This window comes from Callospermophilus lateralis, chromosome 5 (genome assembly GCF_048772815.1).
Source record: "Callospermophilus lateralis isolate mCalLat2 chromosome 5, mCalLat2.hap1, whole genome shotgun sequence".
Lineage (NCBI taxonomy): Eukaryota > Metazoa > Chordata > Mammalia > Rodentia > Sciuridae > Callospermophilus > Callospermophilus lateralis.
In genome coordinates, this window is record NC_135309.1 from 90,753,873 (window position 1) to 90,775,533 (window position 21,661).

General features: G+C 36.2%; 1 protein-coding gene across 1 annotated transcript in view; it reads left to right on the forward strand.

The window, feature by feature from the left end:
• Mctp1 (multiple C2 and transmembrane domain containing 1) overlaps positions 1-21,661 on the forward strand; it is a 509,148-nt gene that overhangs the window by 429,144 nt on the left and 58,343 nt on the right. The window contains exon 19 of the mRNA XM_077109389.1: positions 6,264-6,317. Within this exon, the coding sequence (XP_076965504.1) occupies positions 6,264-6,317 (54 nt within the window). The remainder of the gene's footprint in view (positions 1-6,263; positions 6,318-21,661) is intronic.

Below are 21,661 nucleotides of genomic sequence, written 5' to 3' on the forward strand. Positions count from 1 at the left end.
TTTAGCCTTTCTTAATGGAAGGTTTTTTTCTGCATTTTAAGTTGACACTGAAGAAAATAAATGGTTACATACTCTTGGCCAGTGAAGTAAATTTAGTGTCCTTGCACCTTATAGTAAAGCATATTATACTGCAAATAAGAATGCTGTTGATGATGCAGAATACAGGCTGTAATCAGTGGCATGAATCAAAAGTCATCTGATAGCCACATTAAAGCCACATTTCCTATTAAAAATCAGACTAAATTACAACATGGCACTTCCCAGAATGAGCTAAGGAAATGCATTCTGAAAGAGGAAATAATTGTATTTGAGTGTCTTTGTAAAAATCAGGAAGTGTTTTAGCAATAAGTACTAATGCTTTTCTTTTAGTCTGCCTTCTTTTGTATTGCAATATATTCAGCCTCACTGGCAAGACTATCACACTAATTATTATTACATCTAGTAGTTCAGTTATCTTGATGACTACTGTAGCTGAAATACTTCAAGGTCAAATCCTTAATAGCGTGAATCAGACCAAGCAGCCATCATACATGCAGTTGCTTTTGTGATATACCGGATAAAACAGTATATCCCAGATCTGTTTATGAATATTATTACTCTTACAAATGTGGACTAGATTATACATGTAGTTCAATTGTACCATTCATTTTGCAAAAGTTGCTTCTCAAAAATCTTGTGAGAAGCAGATGTCTGTTGTAAAAAAACATCTGCAGAAGTACATCCATAATGATCTTATTGACACAAAAGCCTTTAACCCAACCTCTGGTACCTTCAGATGATCCAAAATCATTTAAGTGGTTCTATGCATCTTCCCAATTCACAGACATTTCATAATTTCAAACAGTACTTACATTTGTAATAAATCCACTGACATGCAAATGTATGCTCTGTGTGGCGTAGACACACAATGATACAATAAGCTCCAAATCGTGTTGAAGAGTACCATTCTCCCCTAATTCTTCCATATCTCTATGGTGGAAACAGGCATTTAGTTTGTAATGTATCCAAATATAAGCATCTGTACACATTCGGATGTTCTATGAATATGAAATTAAGTATGAAACTTCTTTCTTTTGTGACAATTTTCTTTAATATTTTAACTTTGCATTTGCACATCTGGACAGCAATGATTTCTGCTTTAATTTAAATGTGTTGCTTTTTTATAGACTGTGTTTTTAGAAAAGCAATTTGAATTGTGCAACTGTTCATTCTGAACAGAGCAAAACATCCATTTAATTCAAAGATTATTTTCAAGGAAAAAAGTAGAAATACAAAAGAAACCAGTTTGGTTTCGCACTGGGGGCTTGGCTTCACATCACTCAATTCTTATCTTAACAAGGTGAATATAACAAAGATTCTTTTCGTTCTTTTTTGTTTAGGTGGATTTGAATAAGATAAAAATGATATTCCTGGAAAGTCAGAATATAAAGTACTTTAAGAATTATCCAAGGACCTTTTTAACCTGCTCTGGTCGCTGTAGTCTAAATGTGCACCCTAAATTGATATTGAAAAGCAATAATTATTATCCACTGTTGCATTATGATTTTAATCCTAAAGTTTACCTGAATCCACTTTCTATCATACTTTTACTGTGTTGATGTTCCTTTAACTGCTTTCTCTGGTCACATCTGTATATATCATTGATGGAATGATTCTAAACATGTTGTCATATTTTCATTCAGATTTTCAACATCATTATTCACATTTTCACTCAAATAACATTTTATTTCCTTGAAAATCACAGATTTGTGTTGGATTACAATTAAATCTTACAAAATTAGAAAAAAATTATATAAAAGATATTCTGTAGAGGCAATTTTGTTCCAGTTTGGAAATAGATTCTTAAATGTATAGCTACATATTATGTTTTATATCTTAATGACAAATGTTCAGCAAATATTGGATATGGAAGAAGAAATATTATGCTTTTTAAAATAATGTTATCTGCTTATTCTTTAGCTGTAATGTAGCTGGCACACTGCGTTTGGGGCTGTCTATGTGTGTTTTTTAAAATGTCATCTTTATTAGTATTACATTCAAGGAATAGTACCAGGAATCCGTTCTTTCAAGACCTTCCTCCAGTGTGTGGCATATAAGTCTGTGACGAGCGACATTACAGAAGGTCATGTCACTTTTAACTGCTTGCATTACATCTTTCTGATTTCCCTAGTGCCCTTCCTTTGTTTGATTAATACTACTTGCTTTCAAGCAAGGTATCAGAAAGCATAATTTGGAAAGAGAATTCCAGAGCCGGTCTGAGATATTCCCTTTTAAGAAAAAACAAAAAAACCTGAACTTTGCAAATGTATCTTTTCTACCACCTGAATTTTTTGTCATTCCTTTCATTTTCCCCCTGTAAGGAAGTGTGTGTGTGTGTGTGTGTGTGTGTGTGTGTGTGTGTGTTATTAAATCATTGCTGACAAATGTTTGGGCAATTGGACTTGTAATATTTGAAAACAAAACTATGTAGTGCTTTATTTGATTTTATTTGAAGAGGAAAGGGCTTGAATTTGAGACTAGGTCTCCTGTATTTTTATTTGTTTTCCTAAGTTAAGTGTTAAATTCCAGTACTCTCTTTTTAAGTAGCAGGTGTTATTTAAGTTCTCTGGGAAAGATTACATTTTATGCAGTCATTAAATGCACTTCTGTGACATATACAGGTTTGTTTTGTTTTTGTTTTCTTTCTCAGTCCTGGGATTGAACCCAGGGCCTCACACATGCTAAGCAGGCACTCTACCACTCAGCTACATCCCCAGCCCTACACAGTTTATTTTTTAAAACACAGTTTGTGGTTTCTATGTCCATTGCATTTGGCTGGAGCTCAAGTCTTAAAGCTCAGCTTCTGAGACACTCTTGCTCTCAGAGCTGTCTGTTTCACTAGGCCACTAAAGAAAAAAGCAGCATCATTTTAATTTGGAATCTTTACCCAAACCTCTCCTTGTGCCTGTATGTGTTTTCCTTATTTTCAGTGAAAACATGAATCAGAACTTTGTCATTGAGAACAAAAGATATTCTGCCCAGGTTAAAAAAAAAAAAAAGATGCAATTTAATTTCCAAAAATCAGTGCTAAAATATTAAGTTGATGTTATTTTATCAATAGCTAATATTTTTGAGAACTTCTTTTGATACAGGAACTGTGCTAAACACTCTACAGACATGATCTCCTTGGACTTTAATCAGATGATCAGGGCTTTATCATCTCCATTTCAAGGCAACTTAAGCTTCACCTGAAAAAAAATATAATGGGGGGGGGTGCATTCTGAAGCAGCTAAAAGGCATCAACAGGAAACTATCTGTATTATAAATCCTCACCTTTAGATGTTCATGATATAACATTAAGGAGGCACTGGAGGAGGGGAAAAGCCCTCACTAGAGCGCTAAAACACAACACAAAGGCCTCTCACTAACACAACACTTTTCTGCCAAATGTAAAAGCAAATGGTTGTATTGGGTGGTTCTGGCTGCACATTTGTGGAGCAATTGTGCGTAGCCAATTACCCACTTGTGCAGGGAAAGAACAGTTTGGGTTTTGCAAATGAAGAGCCTGATTCTGTAGGCTTCTTTGACTCATACTTGAACATAAGAGCCACAGCTGATTTACAAAGTGTGTAAATTACGCTAGTAGTTTGTTTTATGGTTCAATCATACTTGGAATTTTTAAAAATTAATTTGGCGTTAGTAGATATCCCCAGATCTTAAAGATTAAATATTCATGGGTTCTATTTCCAGGCAAAAGTTTGAAAGCATTTTGAATATTTGCCTTTTATTAAGTTGATTAGGTATAATTCTTTCCAAGTGAGCTAAGTCAGGTTTGTGAGATAAATGATAGGCACTTTACCAAAGAGTGTGTTCCAAGATATGAAGGATGGATGATGCAGTCATCTATCCACTAGATCAAAAAATATTTCTTGAACACCTATTTTGCAATCTGCTAGATATAATTTGACACCATCCTGCCTTTGTAGTATCTGCAGTAGGATGCTAAGTACTGTAGAGAGGAGGTATATGATATATTTTTAATAACTAGCTATAATACTTCTTGAGTTTAGTCAGAGGAATAAAAAGAATAAAAGAATATTTTATTTTCTTTGACATATTTGATATGACTGCATGGATAGTTTTAGCAATAAAAAAAAAACTTCATTTAAATCCAAAACTTTAAAGATAATAATAATTCTTTTGTGTATATACTTGGGGATTGAACCCAGAGGTACTTTACCACTGAGCTACATCTCCAGCCCCTTTTATTTTTTAATGGAGACAGGGTCTCACTAAGTTGCTTAGGACCTAACTAAGTTACTAAGGCTGGTCTCAAATTTTCAATCTCCCTGCTTTAGCCTTTCAAGTCACTGGGATTACAGGTATATGCCACCACATACAGCACCTAAAGATAATTTTATTAGAAGTAGAAAATAATCATTTTTTTTTTAATCTGGCAAGGATTAGGTGAAATCTTGATGTAACACAATTCATTGAAACACTGTGGCTGCTTTTCCTTTCTAAACCTCCATCACAAATAGCCCAATAAGGAGTAGCCTGGCATATATCTCCTCAATTACACATTGTCATTACTAATGTCTGTATATTTGTGATGCACATAATTCAGGTTAAAGAAAGTTAAAAATTAATATGATGGCTTATCTGGTGGTCCCTGTTTACATTCCATAGGGCCTATATGAGGCTAGACAAGTACCTATGTGTTTTTTCTCTTTGTATTTTCACATTACCTAGAATTGTGTGCCTTGGATAAGGAGGTTTACAATAAATGCTTATGGAATGGCTGAAAATAGTTAGAATATCAAGAGTTCATATTTCCTGTTTAGGTCAACCACAATTCAAATTGCTTTACATGTTCCCAAAGTTGTATAAGCGCTCAACATACATTGGAAAGAGTATGTTGGGCTACTATGATTCTTTTGAAATGCTGATGTCAAAATGAAAGACCACAAAATCCTACTGTTGAACAGAAGATATTATGTATGACATTAAATTAGAAATAATTTCACAGTCTTTTGGATAGTTTAGTTTTATATTGGTTCATGAGACCTGGAAGTGTGTGTTTGGGTTATTTTAAATCACTGAATACTTTTCTGAAATATTTATTTCAGAAAAATATTAGGAATAACCGAGAATTCACATATGTCATCTCAGTTTATACAATCTTTGCATAATACTGTCTTGGTGATTGAAATTTTCACTCATAAGCTATTCCTATTTATATCAAAAAAGTCTCCTAAAAGAAGGGCTAGTTGTCTTTATCTTCCAAAGTTACAAGCTTTGAGAGAAATGTTCTCAAATATGTGATAACTATTTAGAGATACTCAGATTGGATTAGGAAAAAACACAATAAAAATTTAGAAAGTATATAAAATGTTATATACAAGAAGTTGGAACTTACCTGAATAAGAATCCCAACTCTAGAGGGTTTATTTTTATGTTTTTAATTTCCCGGGGGTGCACGTGTGTATGTTTATGTAAGTCTATAAAGTCATAAAAAAAAACTTTAATGAAATCCCATTCTTAATACTGGCAGTTATACATTGACCAAAGCAAACGAAATTTATTTGGCAAATCCAGAATGACTCTTCCATTCTACTAATATAGGTTAATTAGGAGCCATTAAAAGTGCATATGCATATCCACTTGTCTGAGTTAGGTGTACATATTATGCACATTTGATTATAGAATGCATTTCTAAATTTCTTTTACTAACAATCCTCATAATCTTTGTGTAAAATCACAAAGCCAAAAATGAAATATTCAGGTAATCCACAAAACTGAATTGAAGTTTGAACTATAAAAGACATTTAGTTTTACACCATAGGCCATCAGCATGAATCAATTAACAGATTTTTTTAATCTAAGAGTTTAGCAAAAAGTAAATTAAAAATAACAGAGCTGCTTCATGCTTAGTTATCTAGTTCTAAATTTAGAGTGCCTGATTAATATTGACAGAAGAATAGGTAGAAAGGAGATTTCCTGATGTAAAGCATCCTCCAAATTGATGTTAGTTTGCCTTACACATATTTCAAATTCTTTGTCACAAAACATTTTGCATGAATAGGATTCCCTTGACCGGACTTCTGTTACCTGATTTTAAACAAAGACAGCCTTTTCCTAATGTCCATCTCTAGATCAAACATTCCTTCTCCAGTGCCTGTGTTTCAAATGTTAATAAAATTTTCATTTCCAAAAGGTTTAAAATGGCAGGACAAAATTCTGTCCTTTAGGAGCACAAAAACAACTTGTGTTTCTGTCTGCAGGTAGTGGAGGACATGCTAGAGGACGAGGAAGAAGAAGATGACAAAGATGACAAGGTAATTATCTTTCCCAGCACTTGGGTACCTGGGGATGGGGAAATGTAGACATGACACTGTTTTCACAGACAGTTAAAAAAGGAGTTGAAGTGTTTGAGTCCAGAAAATTGGACAGTGCTGTTTATCATCCTAACAATGCCACTACATGTTGCAAAGAGGGAGAGAGGGCTATAAATCCTCTTCGCTTTTGTCCAGAGCTGGGTCAAATATTTTTCTGCCAGGAACAAAAATAAAATAAAATAAAATAAAATAATTCTGCTTGTCTGGAACTTGATAGCTCTCGTGAAGATAACGGCAGTGACAACTGTTTTTGAAGGGCAAAAATTTGTCCTATCTTGAGTATTACAAATGGTGCTATGCTTTGGGGGAAGTGGGGAGTGAAAAAATCAGCAGCCTTGCATGAGTTGAGCATGGATATTGCTGTCTGTAATTTTCAAAGAATTGCTCAGCAAAAGAACACGTGTGTGGAGCACTCAAGAGGACATTTAAATAACCCTCATGTCCAGTGGCCTTGTCTAGATTTGGAATGACCCCACAGCTCCTCCATCAGGGAAGTCCATTCAGGCTGAGGCTCCTACTTCAATTGCTGGTGGGCTTGGGGAGGCTGACCACAGTAAATAACAGCTAGTTTCTGGGACTGCTTGGATTGGTTGTCCCCTGGGGAGAGGGGACAGCTAGGGGGAAGAATTAGAACGACTTTGCACCACTGCAGCTGTGGCTGGTATTGGAAGAACATCTTTCTATGGCCGTTTGTTACATCATGACCTCTGTCATTTCTAGACCTAAAATCTACAAAGTCTTAAGGTGAAATCAGAGGCAAGGAGAGAATATCATTATTTCTTTGAACATTGTTTGGCAAATAAAGCCAGATTTTGACCTTCACCAGAATCTGACTTCTGTAAAGCAATGAAATTTTTTGAAGGAGAAAAACAATGTATCTCAATTTATGCCCTTGACCTTTGGTTCCAGTAGAGGTATACAGGTATGTCCTCATAAGAATTTGTTTTGGAAGCAAGCACTAGAGGTGTCCAAAAAAAAAAAAAAAAAAAAAAAAAAAATCACAGCGATTAGTTAACTTCACAAATGACTCTTTTCCTGAATAAATATTCAGTGCTTAAAGGAAAATAAACACACACATGTGGGCTTTTCCCCTCTTCTCCCTTCTAATGCTATTTCAAACATTTTTGACAGAGCTTTTATGTGAAATTTTTCTTCTGTACATCATTCGGTTATTAGCAACATCATCAAACATAAACTAACAAAATCTTCTTCCTGCAAAAAACACATATGTGCTTGTTTTTAATGTTAAATAACATGAGCATACACTTCTGGCAATAAATGATATGATTTATTGTTAAGGTCAGTTGTGGAGCTGTAGAGAGATTGTATTTTAACTCAACATGCCAGCTCTGAATCATCATTTCTCTGCTGATAAACACTGAGCTGCCATCCATTTATGGCCATTTCCCCTTGCTTGTTGCTACTTTATTATTAAAGCCACCATAAAGATCCATCCCAGCAGCAGGCGTTTCCCCAGAAATGTTAATAAATGGAAACCCTTGGTGAAGTCTAGTACTTCAATGTCCCTGCTTGAAGTCACCCTATATATTTTTAGCCAGCTTGTTGATATTCTACACCTCTAATCTTTCCTTTTTATGGTCATTTTTTTTTTTCAACAGAGAGGATGTTAGGCTTGGGAAACAAATACACACCTAGTTAACCAGCTCACCAAAACATAGATGTCAAGTGGAACATGCGAGTGGGGAAACAACTCCAAATCTCTGGAGTAGCATCTATCGTAATGTAGTATATGGTTGTCTGGAATTGACACCCTGGTTCTAACACATTTTCAGATCTAGTTACCAAAGTTGATTGAAAGTGAGTGCTTAGATTACTGCATGAATTCAGCTGTATTCTTCTGTACCCGGTGCCAACACACAGGGTGTTTTCCTTCTGAAAAAAAAATGTGAGCTGATTTTTTTTTTCCTAAGTGCATTCCTTATTTGGACATCATATAGGTTTTCTTTTTCTCAACCATAATTCAATATCAACATTAAAATTTTATTTCAAAAATATCAAATGTAGTAATTATAGTGGATGTTTAAGCTCTTGCATAATTGAGGAAAGAATCCTAGAGTGGACATCCTGAAATGTAAAGTTTTTGTACCATAAGAAATGGAAACGTGAAAGGATCCTGCAAGTTTCCATTTACTGGCTTCCATCCCTTGACTGGCTCTCACAGCCCTGCATTGTTAAGTCTTGGCTATCCGTGTGTCTGAATGGGAGAAGAGTAATTTCCTACTTTAAAAAATTCATTGGTTCCTCTATTTAAAGTTTGTGTATAGAGTCATGCGTAATGGAATTTCATAAGAAAACAAATGTGTTTTTCACCATACGAGCAGGTACTGACCTCTAGCTCTCATTATTTCTCTGTTTTCTCATATGGTATAATAGTGGGGTCAGGTCAGTGGGTCCTCTTATAGGATAAAAGTAAAAAAGATTAATAAATGTGCCAAAGCCTCATGTTAATTGAACCTGAAGCATATGTTGCAAGTATGTAAAATATGTCCCAGATGTTTCAGCAGGGCTAGTGTCTTGGCTTCCCTGATTACCACGAGGCAGCTATTAGTCCTATAACCTTTGGACTTGGGGGTAAATGGGGTATTACGTGGCACAGAATGAGAGCACCTGTTTTCCATTCAGCAAAGACCCCTGGCAGGCTTTGCCTAAGCCAATCCATATGTTTTCACTTAGCAGATTGTTGGGCGATTATGAAAAGTGTCTTTCTTTAGAGCCAGCATTGATATTAGTCACTCACAATGAAAGGCGAGTCATTGGCTACTTGACAAGGTCCATGCGGGCATAAACTGAAGTCCTTTATCTCATTTGAGCTTGGAGTATTTTCCCTCAGCATAATTATATACATGGCAAAGACACAGGTATAAGAAGTTGAAGCAAAGATTACAATTACTTCACATAATTGCTTTGTAATAGCTTTTCTTCAGTGCTGACTTTAGCACCTGGGAAAGCTTTGGTTGAAGTTGGTTAAAGCTGACTTGTGATTTACCTGCATCTCCATATTTTGAAATTTTTCTAGATTATGACCTTTTAAGTATTTTTCCTTGAATTCTTCCTTTTTATTAAAAGATCTCATCATTATTCAGATGGCCACACACTTATTCTTCATTCTAAAATCCATTGCCACATTTGTTTGAATCTAAAATTAGGTGGCTTCTCTCTTAATCCAATTTCACAATTTTAACAAAGAGAATATGGGTTTTAAATGGTGAGTCTTAGTTATTAAGCATTGACTTGTTAATATTTTCACTTATCTGCATCATACATAACATAGTACATTAGCTCTACGTTAAGCCGTGCTGGAGATGACATTTTTTTTTTCTGAATTAAATGTTAGAAAGACATCATACAGTGTATTCAGTTCCCTTTGTTACAGAGCGTTCTCTCAGTCAAAACAACAAAGCCTCAGTTTGATGTGATTTTTGACCTGACACCAAATCATACCTTTGTGGTTAACAGAATATCTAAGAAAATAAGGCTGAACTAAATTAACTAGGTGGAGTTAAGAACAGTCATGTAATAGTGTTTTTCTCCACATTATATGTAATAATACAGTGCTCATTCTGCATAATCTAGACCTCTAATTAACAAAGATCTGCCTTCTGTAGTTTAAAAAGTTTAGGCATGCTTCCCATGGTGCATCCTACCCTTGTAATAAGATCCAGCTGCAACATCAGGAAGAGAAGACAGAATGCAGGTTTCCCTCAGGAAAAGCATGAATTCAAATGCATGGCATTCTAGTAATGTTTATTGATAAAAGATATTAAAATGTTCAGGCATTTATGCTTACATTGCTTCTCCTTTTTTTCAATGGTTATGTCAAGGTTACTATGTTTCAAGATAACTAGATGCAATGAATGAAACATATCTGAGTTCCTTCAAAATATACAGATTGTTTGCTTTGATTCTTGAAGTCTGTGTTTTCTGGTTTGATTCTCCAGCCCAAACATGTATATAATGTACCCAACATTCATACATCTCTGCATCTTAAATCAACTGTGGGGTGGGGGGAGAAAGAGATAATTCTAAGTGATATGAGAGAAGATTTTAATCTGACAAAATTGCATTTTACAGTTATTTTCAGTGAAAAAAAGATGCATGATAGGGAAATGGATCAAGGCTTTGGAGAAAGGCAGAAAGAGAGCAAACAAGAAAAACAGTACTTCTTAAAATTTTTTAAAATTATATTTAACTGGAATACTATTTGTTTATCCATTTTTCTATAGCTGCATAAAAACTGAGCACAACTTAGAGATGTAAAGCAACACTTATATTTTTAAGATCTTGGTTCAGTAGGTCAGAAGTGCAGGCACAGCCAACTGGGCTCTCTGCTGAAGCTTTCCCCCTCAAAATATGACAGAATGAATTCTTATTGGAGAAAAATTCACTTCCAAACTCATTTAGGTTGTTAGTAGAATTCAGTAGAAAAACTAAAGCCCTTGTTTTCTACTCCTAGCCAATTTCTGTGGGATCTTCTATCTTTAAATTTATCTTTGGACAATCTTTATTGAGTTGAATCTCTCCCATGCTTCAACTCTCCTTCAAGAAGATGCTAGCTCACCAGATTAGACCAGACACCAGTGATAACCTCCCTTTCTCTCTTTCTTAAAGACAGCTGTGCTATGGAACATAATCATGGGAGTAACTGTCCCATTATACCCATTATACTCCTAAACCCATCCCCAAACATAAGAATAGGGGATTATACATGACTTATAGACTAAGAGGTGGGAATCTTGGTCTCCATCTTAGAATTCTGTCTACCACAACCATATAGACCCTCCCATGCTGTAGGGAGAAAATGGAACCATCTGTGTTCCTTCCTACAGTAAACAAAAGAGGAAAGCCAATCTGCCTAGACATGTTCTTTTATTGGATAGAAGCATCTCATTGCAGAGAGATAAGCTGAAGTGCACAGTAGTTGTATTGCTGGTAAAATCAATATATCCCACTTGCTTTTATCCACTTTTGATCTGAAGCCAGGGGTGACTGGGCAGAGAGTCTGAGGGGTCATTTCTATCCTCTCATTTTTCCCATCTGGAAAAGAATATTAAGAATAAAATTAGTAAAAGGTGGGGAACTATCCATTCCTTTTTGGGGGACTTGGTGGTGCTTAAGCCCACTGGGCTAACAGCCTACTGATCTCAAGTTTGTAGAAACTCTCTACTTCACCCCAAATCATAGGGATAATAAAACTAGAGGGGCCCAAGATATAATCCAATTCAACCACCTTTTTTTTAAAAAAAAATAAGGCACCTGGGGGCCAGGGGTGTAGCTCAGTGGTAAAGCACTTATCTAGAATGTGTAAGACGCTGAGTTCAGTCCCCAGCATCACAGATAAAATAAAAACAAGGGGAAGCTTGTTCAGCCAAAATGAGTATCACAGATGACACAGACAATAAATGACAGAATAACTGAGACCCAAATTTCCTGACTTCAAATGTGGCATCTTTATCTTTCCTTAAGCCCAGGCTTCCTGGGGCATGGGGTGGAGTATGGAGGCAAATTGCTTCAGACATTGAAGGGCACCTAGTTTGGCTCTATAGCTTAGCTATTGTGAATTTTGCTGCTATGTGTCTGTATGTGTCTGTGTCACTGTAGTACGCTGATTTTTAAATCCTTTGGGTATATACCAGGAAGAGTAATAATCGGGTCAAAGATGGACCCATTCCTATTTTCTTTGAGGAATTTCCCTACTGCTTTCCAGAGTGGTTGCACCAATTTGCAGTCCCACCATTGTTTGTTGTTGTTGTTGTTGTTTTGATGGTGCTAGGGATCGAACCCAGGGGCACTCTACAATAAATGAGCACAACTTAGAAGTATAAAGGGACAACTCCTACCTCCTTTATTTATTTATTTTTATTTTTATTTTTTTAAAGAGAGAGTGAGAGAGAGAGAATTTTTTAATATTTTATTTTTTAGCTTTCGGCGGACACAACATCTTTGTTTGTATGTGGTGCTGAGGATCGAACCCGGGCCGCACGCATGCCAGGCGAGCGCGCTACCACTTGAGCCACATCCCCAGCCCCCTCCTTTATTTTTAAGACAGGGTCCAGCTGGGGTATGTTTAATTCTGCATTTCCTCTACTTCTCATTGTTCTGCACACTCAGTTATCTTAAGAGATATGTTATAGGTGGAATGAGACTAAAAATGTTCATGTCCTAATCCCTGGAGCCTGTGAATGTGTAACACAGCATGAAAAAGAGGAATTAAGGCAGTAGATAGGATGAGGTTACTTATTAGCTGACCTTAAAATAGGGTGATTATCCTAGATTATCTGAGTGGGCCCATATAATCATTTGTGTCTTTAAGGGGAGGGGGGCATTCAGAGCAGCTGGCAGCTGATGGCTACTTGTGCAGCTATGGACAAGATCAGAGCTTAGGACCTTTGTAGCAAGAAGAAGAAAGAGCTGCTGCACCAGCTGGACCACCTGAAAGGGGCTCTCCCAGCTGCATGTTGCTAAAGTGATGGACGGCCTGGGGGTCCAAGCTCTCCAAGAGAGCTTGTCTGTAGTCATTGCTTTTGTTCTCAATGTCACTAGCCAGGCTCAGGAAACCTGAGGGTGTTTTACAAGGCAGGAAGAATCTGCTGCCAAAGAAAGCACACGCCTGCACTACAGGCTCAGTGAGCACAAGGAAACCCTGGAGACCAAGCAGCAGCTGTGGAAGGAGTAGATGTTACCCTCGAGGGAAGAAGGTGGTCAAGGACTGATCATTGCAGCAGCGATAAAACACAAACGGGCTGGAGCAAGGTTGGGGGGCCAGGGACTGCTATGGCTGGCTTTGAAGATGAAAAAGGAGGCCACAAGCCAAGAAGATGTAGGCAGTTTCTACAAGATAGAAAGCACAAGGAAAAGGATTCTCCCCTGGAGTCTTTGAAAGAAATGCAGCTCTGCTCACATCTTGATTTTAGCCCAGTGAGACCCATTTTAGATTTAACTACAGAACTGTAAGATAATAAATATATGTTAAGCCACTAGGTTTATGGTAATTCACTAGAGTAGCAATAGTGAACTATTACAGGTACCTTCCAGCTGAATTTTCTATACTGCTTCAAAAGCACTTTGTTTGATAGCACTAGTGTGAACTCCTATTTTTTCCTTCCTAACTTAGTCCTATTCTTCTACTTAAATATGGCTACACAATTCTTCATTCAATATGGAAAGTAAAAACAGCATCTAAAAAGCAAATATCTTTATCCAAATTGTCTTAATTTTTATTTCAGAAAAATTCACCCCAAAATGAGAAGGGATATTGCCCATCTGATATGGTTGCATACTTTCCTGTTTAGGAGCCTGTGTTCTAAATTGGTAAATGTAATGGCAAATCATGGTTAACGTCAATTTTCAACAGACTGTCACTTCCTCACAACATTCATTCCATTCCTTAAAATGTTTCACCCTACAAAACTTCCGGGCAGTGGTTATTTACCATATAGAGATAATAAATCCCTTGAGAATCTTGAGAAATTTACAGACTTACTCCCCAGAAGAAATTACACCAACACACTTTTTTAATGCCATTTTTGCTGATATAGAAATGGAATTGTTTTTTAGAAATTGAAGTATCTTTATGAAGTCATTTTTTATTTCTCTCACCATCTTCCTCAAGACATTAATGTCTATTTCCTCAAACACCTGAGATAAATTCAAATTTTTTCAAAAAAAATTATATTCAAAAGTTTCTACAAAAGACTGATATTTGGCTTGATTTTGATATTATGGAAGGGCTTTGATGCAACAATATGCTTGTTATCTTTGACATTTGTTTGATTATGACTTTCAGTTTCATGGCAGTAAGTGCTAGAAACACCAATTTGGCAAAAGAAAACAGTAACAAACAAATATATGCTATAACTTTAGTAGATGAGGAATCCTAGAATTCTCCTAGAATTCCCCAAGAATTCTTTCTGAATTCATACAACATTAATGAGATCATCTTTTGAAAAGTCTGCATCCTTAATGCTTCATGGTTGAAAAACGGATTAAATATTTTTCTGTCTACATTAAGGTCAGTGGAGGCAGAATTAGGTTTCTAAGAGTTGAGGCAGAATTATCTTTCTAAGAGTTATTTTGTGATTCTAGCTGCTGGCAGGTTTATACCTCTAAACAAATTGACAACTTTGTCACTTCATCACTTATTCTACTTTGCAGAAGCACTTCTCCAATTTTGAAATATTTGGGTAGATATTTGTGGCCCCTGCCCACCTGCTCTTCTAGAATGGCAGGTGGGCTAAAGTAATTGAAATAGAAAAAGTTACCTGGATAATTTGGCAACAATACCCATCAAATAAAGCTAAACTAAGAATAGAACTCTTTCTGGTTAGTTCATTCTGATAGTTGGATTTCCTTTGCCTTAAAAATGAAGAAACTTTTATTCGAAGGCCAATCAAATGTTGCAAGACAGTCCTCTACAAAGCTAGTTAACTTCTGTATTGCAACAGTGAACTTCCTTTTCTGCTCCCATTTCTTGACAAAAACTCTTGAAATAGCAGTGTGTCAGCCCTGGCTCTCAGGAGGTTGACAACATACAGAGAAATAGACACGATTTTTTCAGGATTGCTGGCAGAGTCGTTGACACCGGCTGACACCACTGCATGTTGAGATGAGAAGAATGTTTCTTCACCAAAGCAGCAGAACCAGATGTGTTGCCAAGCATCACAGATGCTCCATCTGAGCCCAGAGTGCCAAGATTTTTATTCTGCCTGAAAGTTTGTTTGGCAAAGAAATTCTTCACCATGTTAAAGACATTGACTCTGCAGATCCTAAAAGGAGTTCACAAAGTAAGAATTCTTCCGGGATTGTAAAAACCTGCCAACAGGAGTTGGCTATACAAATAGAGGTATCTATTTTCATTAACTTACATGCAAAAAAAAATATTAAAGAAATGTCAGAAATTCTGTGATTAGATACAACTCCAAGAAATGTGTGCTTCACCAAATATTTCCAGCAGCATATGAGTTACTTTTCTTGGTGATAGGGTTAACACATAAAAATGCTTCATTATAAGTACCCACTCCTTATTTAAGGGCAAATCCTAAGCCAGGTAAAGTTCCTGTCTAAAAATTGGGACAATTTTATAACAAGTAAAAATTCCACAATGTCCAATAGATTTTCAGAGTAGGCAGTCTGAGGTACTTCTTCAATTAATTGATTCCATGCTTCTATTGGGCAGAATTCTGCCACACAGGTACTGCAATGTCTGTGTTTTATCACATTGCATAATTATAATAAAACCAATAGATATGAAAACTTCATGGCACTAATTTTTCTTTGAAGTTTTCCAACTTAAGCTAGACTCAAAGTAAAAAGATGCATGGCTTCTACTCATGTGAGACAAGTGTGTTTTCTTAGATTCTCATCAAGAAGCTGTTTTAGAAGCCTGAATATTGTCTTCTTACCTTTGGTAGCACCCATGGAAGATTGCATTATGTTAAAAATATAATTTCTTGCCCACCAGTGTTGGCTGCACAACTCACTTTGGCTGACACCTGCCACTTCCAAGAAGAGGTTTTAAGGGCCACCCTGGGCTCTTCCATCTCTTTTCTTTCTGCCATGATACTGGAACTGTCCACAGAAAGGCACTCCTTCAGCCTGAGTCCCGGAATAAAGATAACATGAGGCCAATTCATGGACATATAGTGTGTGTAAAAAAAAATAATTCTTTGGTTCTACAAGTCTCTAAGATTTTGAGGTCTTGGTTCTTGCAACTAAACTTTGTCTAGGCTGATGGATCCAGCATCTTATCTCTGCCACTCTGTGAATCAGTGATTTAATATTACATTTGACATAGAACAGTCTTTCTTTTTTTTTTTTTACAAGAGTAATCAATTTCTCATAAAGGAACTTAAAATTTTTCTTTCCTAAGTTCACATACCTACCAAACCCCCTGCACTTTGAAGCCCAATCTCAGGTAAAGGTTGAACTATTTTGTTATTGTGTATCTCCCATTGAAAAATGATACTTCATTCCATAAACGCATGTTGAGGGACAAGACACTGGGCAGACAAAGACAATATGACACAACATGAGCTTTTCAGAAGTCTCTAGCTGATGGGGCCCCTGGTTATATAAGCCAATGATTATAATACAACAAGGAAAATGTTAAGAAAGTTATGAACAATTTTGGTGAGAAAACAGGAGGGTAACCGTCATCTCAGAATTGTCAGCAAATGTTCCACAAAGGAAGTGGCATTCAGTTTGGGTCTTGAAGTGTGAATGAGCATGTACCAGGAAGGGTGGCATAAAATCAAGGTCTGTGTAGTGTAGTAGGAACATAGAGTGCTGATGATGAGGTAGAAGAAAATGACACTGGAAATGTAAATTTAAGCTCATGAAACTTTTAGCCATCATCTGAGTTTGGATGATATTCTCAAAGTAATAAGAAATGAAATCAAAAGCAGTACAGTTTCAAAGTATGAATTTTAATGATGAAGTTGTGCTTTAGATAGAGAACTTTTGCCCATTAACCAACACCTTTCCATTCCCCATGTCTCCCACCTTCTCAGTCAGATAGAAGGAATAAGTTCTAGTGTTCCGTTACACAGAGGGTGATTGTAGTTAACAATATTATATCATTCAAAATAGCTAGAAGAAAGATCCTGAATGTTCTCACAAAGTAATATGAATACTTGAGATGAAGTGTCCTGAGTTAATCAATAAATGATGTAAAAATGTTCCAGAACATCACACAGTACCCCACAAAGGTGCACAATTATTATCAGCCAAAAAATAAGTGTTCATTTCTATAAAGAACCATGGCAACCAGACAGAGGATGGAATAAGAAGGAAATGAGACTTGAAGTAGGGAAATATGCTAGGAGGCACTAAAATAGCTCTGATAAAAAAAATAAAGGCATCTTTAAACAGTAATAGTGATAATAGAAACTGATTTGAGAGATATTTTTAATACTAAGTCTAAGATTATTTTAAAAATTATATTGAAGTGAGTAAGGTAAATTTTAGGATTGTGGTTGGCTGAGTTATCCAGCTGAGATGTATTTGTACAGCCCATTCTTATTTCAAAGTACTTTCCTTTCTTACCTTTTCAATATTAACGAGAACTTTACACATTGGCATATCAGGTATCATTCCCTTGTTCCAATAACAGGAAGATTAGCCTGGCTAGTGTGGAAGTAGCTAAGATATGGGACAGCAGTTAAGCCTACCAAACAAGGTAACTTGTCCAATAGAGAAGAAGCTGAGGAATTAGGAAATACATCTGGTGTTTCCTAACATTATTCATGTTCTGAGATAAGAAATTAAATCCTCTAATTAATTTGCCTACCCAGATATGTAGCAAAGCCTGTTGACTTATGACACCTAGGCCACTTGATATGTAGTTTGTATGTCCATAGCCTGTTTTGCTGAATATAAACAGAAAGTCCCATCTACCTCTGTTCCCTGGCACTGGGAATGACATCTGGAGGAATGATGGCAGCAGGTCACACCCAAGGTCTTTTACCTGTTCAGTAAGCACAGGCCCAATGTGGAGACATGAAGGGTAGTATAAAAAGAGGCTAAATAATTTTATTGCCTCAAAAGTTGATTCAGAAGGAATATAATAACCATGGATAGTCTGACTTTGATCTAATAGTCATGAGGACAATTTGATGCTGGCAGAACTTGGGTCAGTTGAGAAGCAGTTACTGCTGTTACTGTTTTGATTTTTGTTCTTCTTTTAGTTTTTGAGTTTTATTTTTTAATTGTTGATAGACCTTTATTTTATTTATTTATATGTGGTGCTGAGAATGGAACCCAGTGCCTCACACATGCCAGGCAAGTGCATTACTGCTGAGCCTCAACCCCAGCCCCAGCCCCAGCCCCTGCTGTTACTGTTTTATAGATGAAAAACTGAAATCTCTGAGACACATAACACACTAACAAAAGTCTCAAAAGAAAAAAAAAAACTTTAAAGACTAGTCTATTCCTCTAACATCCATTTTTTTCCTTCACAATAACTCTCCCAAAACTTAGTAACCTAAAGTAATAATTTATCATTCTTTCATTATCAGTGGGTTGACTGGACTCACCTGGGCAGTTCTTGCTGAATTTTGTGGGTTCTTATCAGATGTCTGGGGTAGTAGCCATCTAAAGTTTGACTAGACTAGGTAGTTAAGGTGACTCAGTCAGATGACTGACAGTTGTTGTTGGCTTCTTGCAGCACAGCAGCTTGGTTCTGAGAGGGAAAATAAAAAAGCGAGTGTTTCAAGAGACCCAAGTGGGAGCTGCAAGGCTTGTGAACTAGACCTGCAAGTTTCAGAGTATCACTGTTACCACATTCTACTAGTCAAGCAAGACCAAGCCAGATTCAAGGAGAGGGAAACTCAGTTCTACCTATTGATAGGTGATATCAAGATCACATTGCATAAGAACCTATGTATTATATGGGAGATATAGTGTGTCCATCTTTGGAAAACAAAATCAGCCACAATTTCAAAGAACAAAAACTTCTAATATGTATCATGTAGCATCAAGGAATATGGAACCTAGTACATACCTATAATTTCAGGGATTTGGGAAGCAGAGGCAGGAGGTCTGCAAGTTTGAGGCCAGCAATTTAGCAAGACCCTGTCTCAAAATAAAAATAAAAAGGACTGGGAATGTAGCTCAGTGGCAAAGTGCTCCTGGGTTCAATCTCCAGTATGGGAAAAATAATGAAACCTATTGGCTACCAGGAGACTGTTTATCCAAAGTAGGTTAGATTATTTCAAAAATAAACATGGCACCTTCAGATTACCAAAGAAGGTCCATGTGTGTGTGTGTGTGTGTGTGTGTGTGTGTGCGCGCGCACAAACACATATATAACGATTTACATACTGAAGATGAGAAGCAACAAAGGATTGTTGTCATTCACTGTTTCTCCATTGAAATACAAAAGTACTTCCTAATTCTGTCTTTGTCTAGGTTGTAGAAAAGGACTTCATCCAAAATTTTCACCTTTCTGCTAAACTGACTCTTGAGGTTTGTTAAGAATTAGGAAGGAATTGCAAAGAACCCTACAAAATTCCTGTATGAATCATAATAAACATTCACTGTCCTCCACTTATAAAGGAGAACAAAACGCCAATAGACTGTGTTCTAGAAATTGGGCTTTACCTACCAGGACTGGCTGCCAAAAATGAAAAGTCCACTGAGAAAGGAGATTGCAGAATAGTTCTTAAAACATAATAGTTTCTACTTTTTAGAAAATGTAATTGGAGATTATAAACACTTCACATCTGGCATTGTACTAGTTTTTTTTTCCCAAGGATGTTTCTCACTAATATCTCTGAAAATATTTTTTGTAAGAACCATAAGTAGCTTGGTCAAGACCCTTTTTTCTATATCTCTGGAGCTAATGTTTCTCTGTGGTAGTGAGGTAGCATTATGTGGATGTTAAAATCAATATTCCACATGTTATGCACACAGATGCCATTTCTTAGTTCTGTTATCTCAGCCACGTATTCTGATCAGCAATGGTTTGGGAATGAGGACAGTATCTATATTCTCTTTGTGATTCCGCACTTGAATATTTCGGAGTCATAGGAGGCAATGTGATAAACGAATATACAGCTGGGGCAGGCTGATAATGTAAGATTTTATTGATTATCCAACAGAGTAACTACCCCAGCTGGTAGGTTTGCTTGTCACAATCTTTAGTGCCTGGGGTAGTTGAACAAGTTTTTTTCTCCCATTTAGCTAACCTCAAAGTCACACAGTTTCTGCATCAAGGTCCTCAGATTTCATACTTCGGCAATTTCTTTCCCTTCTAATGGGGTATATTAGAGAAAATGTGTCACCTTTTGCACCACATAATACCAAATCAGATCAGAATTCATGCACAATTATGTCAGTGGAAATCTAATAGTATAGGCTGGCTTATCTCTAGATAACACATGGAAAAATAAACTTCCACAACCGACAGATTCACTTGATTTTTTTCTCAGATAAGTTATTTGTAAGCAATCGAGCTAAAGAATATAACTGGGCTATTTTTCATACAGTGAAAAAAAAACCAACAGTAAAATGGTTGCTAAGCATTCTCTGCCACTATTTTTTTTTCCTCTGTAAAAAAGTTGCTTGATAATGAATGCAAAGAAAGAACAAAAGACATTTGTATTAGCTATATTTATTAGAACTAACAACTGTAGGAAAACAAAATTTACATAAAACACTTAGGTGAAAATAACATTCATTAATAGTTAATGGCATTTAAGTAACACGGGTTATGTGGTAGCCTACCTGGGAATGATATTAGCCTGCCTAAAAAGCATTCATCTGTTTCTCTTTTACAATCAGAAAAAAGTCAAAGCCCATCACTAATCTGAAGTCATCTTGAAACCAATTAAAATAATTTAAGATAAGTTGTACTGCAAATGTGCTTTTTAAGTGTTTTAGACTTAGGATGTCTTAGAGATGTTGTAACCCCTTTTACTGTTACTATTTATATATAACTACCATGTGTATAGTCTTACACCTTTAATGCACTGTATTAGCTGTCACTCGAAATTAAGTGCAGGCATGTTCTTTTTTGGACTTCGGTTTCTCCTACATTAAACATTTAAATAATGACACCAATAGTAAAAGGGTAGGTAGCATTCCCAGTGGAAACTAGATTCTGCATCTGGTGGGGTTCTGTTCGGGTTTTGTACATGGGAGATATCGTAATATCAGAATTTCTGAATGTTTACACACCTGGTATCCAGAAGTCTACCTGATGTCTTTTCTCAGGGAATTAGTGGAATCAAAGCTTATGGTAGGCATGTTTGATAGATAGGCCTTGTCTTCTGAGATCTGGTGATAATTCCATCAACATTTGTCCCTAGTTGGCCACATATCTGTGCGTTTTTATGTTGTTTGAGGATTTTTTCACTCACTGCTTGCATGAAGGCCTTCATTAGGTCAGGTTTTGAGGATCGAATAATTCTCCTTGAAAATGCACACAAAGTTGAATGTGTCAAGTGTGAGTTTTATCCACTGAGCATGATTTTACAGACAAATTCTAAAGCTAAAATATTTTGTTGATATCTGTTTTTAATTTATATAGGGAAAAGCAAATAGATGCTTACTGATTTTAAGGATTTTTTCCTATTTCCACAAGTCATGTTTGCTTTTTATGTTATCATGATATTGTACAGATTCTTCTTCATGCTGACAAAAATTGAGCATTTTCTAAACATGCAAAACAATTAGTTTTAATAAAAGAAACTATCCAGAGGGCAGTCACCTGGAGTGCAACCATAATTGATATGAAAAATTTCTGTATTTCTGTATTATTCACCTTC